The 12,482-nt window shown below is 39.9% G+C and overlaps 1 protein-coding gene across 1 annotated transcript in view; it reads left to right on the plus strand.

Moving 5' to 3' along the window:
- Positions 1–4,916: 4,916 nt before the first annotated feature.
- The window catches only part of LOC120993858 (ileal sodium/bile acid cotransporter-like), a 60,970-nt gene continuing 53,404 nt past the window's right edge, over positions 4,917–12,482 (plus strand). Inside the window, exon 1 of the mRNA XM_040422332.1 lies at positions 4,917–5,326. Within this exon, the coding sequence (XP_040278266.1) occupies positions 4,917–5,326 (410 nt within the window). The remainder of the gene's footprint in view (positions 5,327–12,482) is intronic.

Below are 12,482 nucleotides of genomic sequence, written 5' to 3' on the forward strand. Positions count from 1 at the left end.
TCAAGCCCGCCCATCTCTAGATTGCCAGCCTCCATCTCATCCATCGGCCTTATTCTCGTGCCTGCGCCGTGTGCGTCTGTATTCGGCGCAGGCGCAGTGACTGTCTGACCGGCCGGGCGTCGTCTGTTCGGGAGCGGTCAGACAGTCACTGCGCCTGCGCCGAATACAGATGCACACGGCGCAGGCGCAAGAATAAGGCCGATGGATGAGATGGAGGCTGGGAGAATACCAGCACAAGCTCTTTACAGTTGTTGTGGCTCCACACAACATATGGTAAGCGCTTCTTGTATATAGTGCAATAAGACCAAAAATACCACCACACACACGAGGCGCAGCCTCCTGTCTCTTTTCTCTCCCCTTTCTTCCTGTTCCTACTTTGACACGCCCATGGACATAACATCACAGGAAATAGGAAAGAGTTGCATAGACATGATCTTGTGACCACAGCCCAGAATGGGATATAGGAGCAATAAAGTTAAGAAAAAATACATTAGCAAATTACAGCTACCTCCATAAATGATTATTTTAACCCCTTAACGCAAAACGCCGTACATGTACAGCGGGGGAAGCAGAGCCAGAACGCATTCCGCCGTACACGCATGGCAGGGTGATCGGGCGGGTGCATGAGCTGCTCCCGACCAATCACTGCATGGCCCCGGCAGTCCCTGATAGCCGGGCCCCTGCTGTATCCACCGGCATCACTGTTTACAGCGATGCCGGCAGATTAACCCCTTCTATGCTGCGGTCAGCGCTGACCGCGACATAGAAGGGGTTTGCTGCGGGTGAGGGAGCCCATTGGGTCCCCGCACTGCTGTGGCGGGGACTCAATGTGTGACATGGCAGCCTGATGCCGTACAGAGGCTAGCCAATGCCTTGCGCAGCATCAGGACCTGCCTTCTACGGGTGCTGAGGAGATCCAGGCCCAGGATGGGTCTCCTAGTCAACCTGTTAGTGTATTACTCAGACTTTGGAGACACTAAAACATCATTTTTTTGGTTTAAAAAATCCTATTATTGTGTAAAACTTAAATAAATAAGAAAAAGTATACATATTAGGTATTTCCACGTCTGTAACGATCTGCTCTATAAAAATGTCACATGACCTAACCCCTCAGGTGAATGCTTTAAAAATAAATAAATAAAAACTGTGCTAAAACAACAAATTTTTTGGTTACCTTGCCCCATAAAGTGTAATAATGAATGATCAAAAAATCATATGTACCCAAAAATGGTACCAATAAAAACGTCTACTCTTCGTGAAAAAAATGAGCCCCTGCACAAGACGATTGGCAGAAAAAAAATAATAATATGGCGTTCAGAAAATGGAGACACAAAAACATATTTTTTTTTCAAAAATGCTTTATTATGTAAAACTGAAACAAACAAAGAAAGTAGACATATTTGATATCATTGCGTCCGTAACAACCTGCTCTATAATAATAGCATAATCTACCCTGTCAGATGAATGTTGCAAAAAAAAAAAACTGTGCCAAAACAGCATTTTTTTGGGTTACCTTGCCACACAAAAAATGTAATATTAAAAATCATATGTACCCCAAAATAGTACCAATAAAACTGGCACCTTATCCCATATTGGGCAACTTTTTGGGAGTTTCTACTGTACAGGTGCATCAGGGGGGCTTCAAAAGGGACATGGCAGCTTAGCAAAATCTGCCTTCCAAAAAACATATGGCGCACCGTTTCTTCTGCGCCCTGCTGTGTGCCCTTACTTCAGTTTACGACCACATGTGGGGTGTTTCTGTAAACCGCAAAACCAGGGTAATAAATATTGTTTTGTTTGGCTGTTAACCGTCAATGTGTTAAAGAAGAAAATGGATTAAAATGGAAAATCTCCATTTTCCTTTAATTCTTGTGGAACACCTAAAGAGTTAACAAAGTTTGTAAAGGAGGGGACCCTACCGGAAGCTGTAATAATATTAATTCCAAAAAAGGTAAGAACCCCATAGATTTGGGATCCTACAGACCGATTTCACTGTTGAACGCGGACGTAAAGCTCCTGGCAAGAATTTTGGCCACAAGACTCGCCGGGGTCATCTCGTCCATTATCCATCCGGACCAGAACGGTTTCATCCCAAATAAGGGTACTCATCACAATCTTTTTGCTAATATACAGGCTCCTGGGGGGTCTTCTCGCTCCATCCTGTCATTGGATGCCTCCAAGGCCTTTGACAGGGTGGAGTGGCGATTCCTGTGGAGGGTTCTGGCCAGGATGGGTTTTGGGGAGAGATTCATAAATATGATTAAACTATTGTATAGATCCCCCACGGCTAAGCTAAATCTTAACGGGAGCTTTACTACCAGTTTTAACTTAAACAGAGGTACTCGCCAGGGTTGCCCACTATCACATCTCCTATTTGATATTTATATTGAGCCCCTGGCTCTGGCTATTAGGCAGAACGCTCAAATTAAAGGATTTGGAGTACTAGGCGTGGAGGATCGTATTTCTCTATATGCAGAAGATGTCCTCTTTTTCATAGATAATACACAAATAACTGTCCCAAGAATAATCCGGATGGTTAAATTATTTGGTGAGGTATCAGGCCTAGACATAAACTGGTCGAAGACAATTTTGATGCCATTAGATCCGGTGTCCCAAAAGGAGTCCTTGATTACCCAGCTAGATGTCGTTGACACTTTTCAATACTTGGGTATGATGATATCTCCCAGGGTTGAAAATTGTGTTCAACTCAATCTGATCCCATTAATAATGAAAATTAGAGCAAAAATAGGGATTTGGTTGAGACTCCCTTTATCTAGGGCTGATCGAGTATCACTGGTCAAGATGGTGATTCTACCCCAAATCCTCTATGTTCTTAGGAATACACTCATCTGGATAGAGGATAAATATTTTAAACTTATGGAAAGAATAATCAATGACTTAGTTTGGGGAAGAAAACGTGTGCGCCTCAAATTGGAATATCTATATAAACCTTTGGAGCAGGGGGGTTTAAATCTCCCTTACTTCAAAGGTTATTTTATTGCTGCTGAGTTATGGACGTGCTATGAATGGCAAAATAGTACCTTTTTAAGTAGGTTAGTAAGAAGCTCCTCGCATAACAACATATTTACACTTTTGGAATCCGGGCTACTGATTAATAGAGACCAGGGCCATAAAGAGACTACAAAATCACTACTGAAAATGTGGGCTATCATTAGAGGATGGTTGGGGGTAAAGGGATCACTTACATTCACGCCTCTTTGGCATAACAGTAGAGGGTATAGCAGTGGATCAATTTTGGCAAAAGAATGGGATACTTTATATTACACAGGTTGTTAAGAATAGAGAGATTAAGTCGTTTGTGGAACTATCACGTAACATAGTGAATCTTTCTTGGTTTAGGTATTTTCAGCTTCAGTCTGCACTTTTTAGTTTGAATGATAAATCACTGTTAGAAATAGATAATACCTCTCCATTAATTGGGTGGTTAGGGAAGATAACACAAAGAATGAAGATTTCAAATATATATAAATTATTACTTAAGTCACGTTTTGGAGAGACACAATCGCCGGGGCAAAGGGCCTGGGAGATGGATTGTCCAAATATACAATCGGTAGGGTGGGGAAGTATTTTTACAAACTTTTACTTACTATCTCAAAACTTTAATCATGTTTTAATACAGTTTAATATTTATCACAGATTATATGTTACCCCCATTTGGATAAACAAGTGTGGATTAAGAGATACCTCCAAATGCCCTCTATGTGATACTGTAGGCGCGGATTATTTGCATATGATCTGGGCATGCCCAGAACTTGGAGCTTATTGGAATGGTATTAATAATTTTCTTACCCATAAATTAAAAATACGAATCCGTATTTTTAATTTGAGCCACAATTGTTTTTATTGAATGATTTCTCGTCATAGTATATCAATAAAGGTGTTGAAATTAAAAAACTAAATAATAATTTTAAAAAAAGTTAGTAAAATCAGTTTTGAGTAACTTGAAGGGTGTCGTTTCTACAATGGGGTAATTTATGGGGGGTTCCACTATGTAAGCCCCACAAAGTGACTTCAGACCTGAACTGGTCCTTAAAAAGTGGGTTTTGCTTCTAGGAATTGCTTCTAAAATTCTAAGCCTTCTAACGTTCCAAAAAAATAAAATGACATTTACAAAATGATGCCAACATAAAGTAGACATATGGGGAATGTTAAGTAATACATATTTTTTGAGGTATCACTTTCTGTTTTAAAAGCAGAGAAATAGAAATTAAACTTTTTGGTAAATTTGGGAGTTTTTCATAAATAAAGGTGAAATATATTGACTCAAATTTATGCCTATCATGAAGTACAATGTGTCACAAGAAAAACAGTCTCTGAATGGCTTGGATAAGTAAAAGCGTTCCAAAGTTATTACCCCATAAAGTGACACATGTCAGATTTGCAAAAATCAGTCTGGTCCTTAAGGTGAAAAATGGCCCAATCCTTAAGGGGTTAAAGGATGCTGGGGCAAATCGTAAAGCCCCTTTATGTCCCAAACCAGCTCTGTGTATAAAGATCAGAAGACAATTTCCATTTAGCATAAGTGGGCATCTAACGTGATTTCCTCCTAAATAGCTGTGCCAGACCGGTCAGAGACCTGCATAAAGGACATAATTACAGGCTGTTAAAAAATAAAGAAATAGTTACACCTAATCCCAAGTCATAAAGGTTAAAATATACACAGTTGTAGAATTTTATGGTATGACTCTTCTACTTCTTACAGTATGATTGGAGATACTGGAACTGGACATCCACTAACATGATTCACGTATTTACAGCTTTTTATTGCATTTTCTCCTCTTTAAATAGGAGGATTAGCAGGAAAAACATGAAGACATATTGAAGGAAGCCTCAATGGATCGTTCTTAGTACTGATTTACGCTTACCCATATCATATGTTTTCTCTGACAAGCAGAATGGAACACTACACTATTATGACACCTCAGACTTTGCAGAGTGGACTCACATGTCCTGAAAATGCCACCATTTGTAACGGAACCTCCTGTGTATTGCCCCCTGACAATTTCAATGCAATTCTAAACACAGTTCTAAGTACTGTCATCACAATCATGCTGGCGCTGGTCATGTTTTCCATGGGCTGCACTGTGGAGATAAAGAAATTTTGGGGCCACATAAAACACCCCTGGGGCATAGCAGTAGGATTCCTGTGTCAGTTTGGAATAATGCCCCTCGCTGCTTTTGTATTGTCTCTGGCATTTAACATTCATCCAGTTCAAGCTGTTGTAGTTATTATTATGGGCTGTTGTCCTGGTGGAACTAGTTCCAACATCCTGGCATACTGGGTAGATGGAGACATGGACCTAAGGTAAGATGCATATATATAGACGGCTTAGATGGCAACCTTATTCAGTATTTTTTATTGGTTGTATGTATATATATATATATATATATATATATATAACTGCAGCACTTCCAATGTAGTGAAAAGAAAATTAGGTCTGTTATTCACCCGTGAGACGTTTCAGTCCGCTTACTTGGACCGATAACAGTCCCAGTAAGCGGACTGAAACGTTGCACGGGTGAATAACAGACCTCATTTTCTTTTCTCTACATTGGAAGTGCTGCAGTTTTTATTTTTATTTTTTTATTTGACGATTGGTTGCATCTGTACTCCTGGCACTCCAGACTTTAAGTACTATGCTATGTTCACTTTCATAGCCCATGTTTTATTGTCTCAATGCATCTGAAAAGAACAATAGGTCTTATTGGTTTGTTCCTAAAACTCCTATCCTCTGTTACGATTGAGATGCACATATGAGATGTAGACATAAAAGCATAGGGCATTTTTAATTAATACCTATTGCAAAGTCGTTTTATTAATTGTGCTAGATGCATTGCTATAATAGAAAATGTTTAACTAAACATAAAATACATTGAAGCTATGTAATATTGCCCTACACTTTTTCACAAAAAAATATTTTAATCTAGATACATGAATTTCAATTTCATTTACGGTATATGTACAGTTTCCTTGTGTTTAAATATGTACAGTATGTAATCCTGCCCTGCATGTGCACTGCCACTCCAATTTTATAGCTATCCCCTATCCTGTGGATAGGGATACCCTGCTACAAGCCGAATACCCCTTTAATATGGGTGTCTTAGGCTACTTTCACACTTGCGGCAGTGTGATCCAGCGGACAGTTCCATAGTCGGAACTGCCCACCGGAGCCGCCGATCTGGGTGTGACTGAAAGCATTTGTGAGACGCATCCGGATGCGGATCCGTCTCACAAATGCATTGCAAGAACGAATCCATCTCTCCGCTTGTCGTGCGGACAGACGGATCCGTCTTGTATTTTTTTTTCACATTTTTACCGGTCTGCGCATGCACAGGCCAGAAGGACGGATCCGACATTCCGGTATTTTACATTCCTATGGGGAAAAATGCCGGATCCGGCATTCAGGCAAGTCCTCATTTTTTTTCCGCCAGAGATAAAACCGTAACATGCTACGGTTTTATCTTTTGCCTGATCAGCCAAAACTACTGAACTGAATACATCCTGAGGCATACTGAACAGATTGCTCTCCATTCAAAATGCATGGGGATATAACTGATCAGTTCTTTTCCAGTATAGAGCCCCTGTGACGGAACTCTATGCCGGAAAAGAAAAACGCTAGTGTGAAAGTACCCTTACTGAGAGAGTTCCTGTTTGCTCATTCTATTTTTTTCTGTCAATTGACAGATCAATAGATAGGCAGATATCCTGACATACTGTATATGCTCAAGAAAAGCTCGTAAAAGAAAATCCAATGACAGCACTTTAAGGTCTCATTCACATTTCGTTTCAGTGTCACATCCATGAAAAAAAGTGTTTTATCCGTGAAGATGTCCGTGAAGGATTGGTCCGTGTGTCCATTTTTATCATCCGTAATTCACTAACGTTGCTCAGCTGAAAATTAATTTTCAAAGAATCTGCTATTAGTCTTTAGTGAAAAAAGGATGCAACACGGACACAACAGAGATGCATGTCAGTGATTTTCTCGGACCCATGGACTCAAATGGGCGTGCTTGGTCCGCATCACGGATCAAAGTAGTGCATGTCCCTGTGATTTGTTTACTGACCCACGGTCAGTAAAAAATACTGAAATGTGAACAAACTCATTTAAATCAATGGGTACGTGTCCTGTCCGTGGAAAATGCGTACAGCAGACGTCAGTGAAAAACGGAAATGTGAACGAGGCCTAACAGTGAAACATGAATCTATCTACAGTATGTTACCGTAACTATGTATTTATCCTGATAATTCAATTCCACATCCAGCAGAAATTTTCCACGTGTGTTACATGTGAATTGTGCTATGGTTTCACAGCAGAATTCACCCATGCAACAGTGAAAATAGTAACAATAGTGACAAATTCACAGCAGAATAAGCATGCTGTGGATTGGAAAATCCACAGTCTGCTCGGTTTCCAAGCAGAAAATGCTCACAGCATGTGGCTGAGATTAGTATAAATTCACTTTACTTAAATGGTACTATAAACTGATGCAGATGTTAGGCTACTTTCACACTAGCGTTTTAGTTTTCAGATATTGAGATCCGTCATAGGGGCTCAATACCAGAAAAAAAACGCTTCATTTTTGTCCCCATTCACTGTCAATTGGGACAAAACTGAACGGAATGCTCCAAAATGCATTCCGTTCCGTTTAGTTGCGTTCCCATACCGGAGAGCAAACCGCAACATGTTGTAGTTTGCTTTCCGTCCTTGGATGCGGACCAAGACGGATCCGGCATGACCCCCAATGCAAGTCAATGGGGATGGATCCATTTTCTCTGCCACAATCTGCCACAATAGAATTGACTTTAAATGTAGTTCATGACAGATCCGTCTTGGCAATGTTAAAGATAATACAACGGATCCATTTATAACGGATGCAGATAGTTGTATTATCAGCAAGGGAAGCGTTTTTGCTGAACCCTGCCGGATCCAGAAAAAACGCTAGTGTGAAAGTAGCCTCATTTGTGCAAATCCACAGGTAAAATTGTTATCTAAACCCCCTACCTCTGATTTGACCGTTAATGGGGATGATTGATGAAGGATCCATCAAGTATCTGTCAGACTAGGCTTGGCTTATTCCAAGTAGAGTGAGTTACTCTTAGGCCTTATTCACACAGTCAGTGTTTGGTCAGTGATTTCCATCAGTGATTTTGAGCCAAAACCAAGTGCGGGTCCAAAACACAGAACAGGTGCAGATCTTTCCCTTCTACCTTATGTCTGTGTAGGATGCACTCCTGGTTTTGGCTCACAATCACTGACCAAACACTGACTGTGTGAATGAAGCCTTAGGTAAGTGTTTGAAGTGTGAGCAGTCTATAGAAACTGCAGTCCTGTGGCATTTGGGGACCCAGAAAAGACTCCATATAAATTAGGAAACGGATATAAAAAAAAAAATTTTGGAGAAGGTTAAGCAACCAAAAAGGAGGGTGCATGGAAGTACTCTGTGAAGGTAACATACAGTCAGGTCCATAAATATTGGGACATCGACACAATTTTTTTGGCTCTATACACCACCACAATGGATTTGAAATTAAACAAACTAGAGGTGCTTTACCTGCAGACTGTCAGCTTTAATTTGAGGGTATTTACACCCAAATCAGGTGAACGGTGTAGGAATTACAACAGTTTGCATATGTGCCTCCCACTTTTTGCGGGATCAAAAGTAATGGGACAATTGGCTTCTCTGCTGTTCCATGGCCAGGTGTGTGTTATTCCCTCATTATCCCAATTACAATGAGCAGATAAAAGGTCCAGAGTTCATTTCAGGTGTGCTATTTGCATTTGGAATCTGTTGCTGTCAACTCTCAAGATGAGATCCAAAGAGCTGTCACTATCAAACAATAGGCGTGGCCAAAACAACTGTTTGGAACATTCTTAAAAAGAAGGAATGCAACGGTGAGCTCAGCAACACCAAAAGACCCGGAAGACCACGAAAAACAACTGAGGTGGATGACCGAAGAATTCTTTCCCTGGTGAAGAAAACACCCTTCACAACAGTTGGCCAGATCAAGAACACTCTCCAGGAGGTAGGTGTATGTGTGTCAAAATCAACAATCAAGAGAAGACTTCACCAGAGTGAATACAGAGGGTTCACCACAAGATGTAAACCATTGGTGAGCCTCAAAAACAGGAAGGCCAGATTAGAGTTTGCCAAACGACATCTAAAAACGCCTTCACAGTTCTGGAACAACATCCTATGGACAGATGAGACCAAGATCAACTTGTACCAGAGTGATGGGAAGAGAAGAGTATGGAGAAGGAAAGGAACTGCTCATGATCCTAAGCATACCACCTCATCAGTGAAGCATGGTGGTAGTAGTGTCATGGCGTGGGCATGTATGGCTGCCAATGGAACTGGTTCTCTTGTTTTTATTGATGATGTGACTGCTGACAAAAGCAGCAGGATGAATTCTGAAGTGTTTCGGGCAATATTATCTGCTCATATTCAGCCAAATGCTTCAGAACTCATTGGATGGTGCTTCACAGTGCAGATGGACAATGACCCAAAGCATACTGCAAAAGCAACCAAAGAGTTTTTTAAGGGAAAGAAGTGGAATGTTATGCAATGGCCAAGTCAATCACCTGACCTGAATGTGAGTGAGCATGCATTTCACTTGCTGAAGACAAAACTGAAGGGAAAATGCCCCAAGCAGGAACTGAAGACAGTTGCAGTTGAGGCCTGGCAGAGCATCACCAGGGATGAAACCCAGCGTCTGGTGATGTCTATGCGTTCCAGATTTCAGGCTGTAATTGACTGCAAAGGATTTGCAACCAAGTATTAAAAACAGAAAGTTGATTTCTGATATTATTCTGTCCCATTACCTTTGGTCCCTTAACAAGTGGGAGGCACATATGCAAACTGTTGTAATTCCTACACGTTCTCCTGATTTGGATGTAAATTACCCTCAAATTAAAGCTGACAGTCTGCAGTTAAAGCACATATTGTTTGTTTTATTTCAAATCCTTTGTGGTGTGTATAGAGCCAAAAATGTTAGAATGGTGGTTGATGTCCCAATAATTATGGACCTGACTGTACATTTATGGCTTCTGAACTTCTCAGCCCTTGACATTACGTCATACCAGTGGGACAGATTGTATTCCTGTCTTTGGGTCTACAGCCCGGCAGAGGGAACTGCAGCCATATATTTTTATTAGGAATTGCAGCCCTAGGCTGGTTTGAATGTTGAAAAGTGTTTTATAAGCAACAGTATATTAAAAAGGGACCTGGAGATAACCTTGAGTCAGCCCGGAACCTATTATGAATTATGCCTCCAGGAATCATTCCACAGCATTTATGTTGAACAGGGTTCAGTAGGGGAGGTTACAGCCTGGGTAATAGGAACAATCCTATTACATCTTTCTGCACTGACTGGGCGCCCAAATTGCCATTATACAGCTCTGTAATTCCGGCATACCGTTCTTGTTATTGGGGTGCAAGTGCTGTTTGATACAGCCATTAATAGGGATTATTACAAGGAAATACTGTATTTCTATGTCTTATTTGTCCTTGTGCGGTGCAGTTATTGTTCTTATTAAAAAAAGGGCTTATTAGCCGTTGTGTGGTGAAGTGATAAAATTACAGCCCTTTTGTCTTGTATTAGTGGCAAAAGAAAGATATATTTGCCGTTCAGTGGTGCAGTTATATGTTCTAAAAACCCTTTTTGTCGTGCATTAGTGGCAAAAGTAAAATATATTTGCCGTTTCAGCATGCAGTTATATGTTCTAAAGCCCTTTTTGTCATGTATTAGTGCAAAAGTAAAATATTTGCCGTTCAGTGGTGCAGTTATATGTTCTAAAGAGTTTTGTGGTGTGTATAAGTGTAAAAAGAAAAATATATTTGTCGTTCAGCGGTTCAGTTATGTTATAAATCCTTTTGTGGCGTGCATTAGTGGCAAAAGTAAAATACAGTATATTTGCCATTCAGCGGTGCAATTATATTTTCTAAAGCCTTCTGTGGTGTGTATTAGTGGCAAAAGAAAAATATATATGCCGTTCAGTGGTGCAGTTATATGTTCTAAAGCCTTTTGTGACGTGTATTAGTGGCAAAAGAAAAATATATTTGCCGTTCAGCAGTGCAGTTATATGTTCTAAAGCCTTTTGTGGCGTTTATTAGTGCAAAAGAAAAATATATTTGCCGTTCAGCGGTGCAGTTATATTTTTTAAAGCCTTTTGTGGCATGTATAAGTGGCAAAAGAAAAATATATTTGCCGTTCAGTGGTGCAGTTAGATGTTCTAAAGCCTTTTGTGGCGTGTATAAGTGGAAAAAGAAATATATATTTGCCGTTCAGGTAGTGCAGTTATATGTTCTAAAGCCTTTTGTGGTGTGTATAAGTGACAAAAGAAAAATATAGTTGCCGTTCAGTGGTTGCAGTTATATGTTCTAAAGCCTTTTCTGGCATGTATAAGTGGAAAAAGAATATATATTCGCCTTTCAGCAATGCAGTTATATGTTCTAAAGTCTTTTGTAGCTGTATTAGTGGCAAAAGTAAAATATATTTGCTGTTCAGCGGTTCAGTTATATGTTCTAAAGCCTTTTGTGGTGTGTATTAGTGGCAAAATCCAAATATATTTGCCATTCAGTATGCAGTTTATATGTTCTATAGTCTTTTCTGGTGTGTATTAGTGGCAAAAGAAAAATATATTTGCCATTCAGCAGCGCAGTTATATGTTCCAAAGCCTTTTGTGGCATGTATTAGTGGCAAAATCAAAATATATTTGCTGTTCAGCGGTGCAGTTATATGTTCTAAAGCCTTTTGTGGCATATATAAGTGGAAAAAGAAAAATATATTTGCCGTTCAGCGGTGCAGTTATATGTGACAAATCCTTTTGTGGCGTGTATTAGTGGCAAAAGAAAAATATATTTGCCGTTCAGTGGTGCTATTAGATGTTCTAAAGCCTTTGTGGCGTGTATTAGTGGCAAAAGAAAAATATATTTGCCGTTCAGCGTGCAGTTATATGTTCTAAAGCCTTTTGTGGCGTGTTTTAGTGCAAAAGAAAAATATATTTGCCGTTCAGTGGTGCAGTTAGATGTTCTAAAGCCTTTTGTGGCGTGTATAAGTGGAAAAAAGAAATATTATTTGCCATTCAGTGGTGCAGTCATATGTTCTATAGTCTTTTCTGTGTGTATTAGTGGCGAAAGAAAAATATTTTTGCCGTTCAGTGGTGCAGTTATATGTTCTAAAGTCTTTTGCAGCTGTATTAGTGGCAAAAGTAAAAATATATTTGCCGTTTCAGCGGTTCAGTTATATGTTCTAAAGCCTTTTGTGGTGTGTATTAGTGGCAAAATCAAAATATATTTGCCATTCAGAGGTGCAGTCATATGTTCTATTGTCTTTTCTGGTGTGTATTAGTGGCAAAAGAAAAATATATTTGCCATTCAGCAGCGCAGTTATATGTTCCAAAGCCTTTTGTGGCGTGTATTAGTGGCAAAAGAAAAATATATTTGCCGTTCAGTGGTGCTAT

This window comes from Bufo bufo, chromosome 3 (assembly GCF_905171765.1).
Source record: "Bufo bufo chromosome 3, aBufBuf1.1, whole genome shotgun sequence".
NCBI lineage: Eukaryota > Metazoa > Chordata > Amphibia > Anura > Bufonidae > Bufo > Bufo bufo.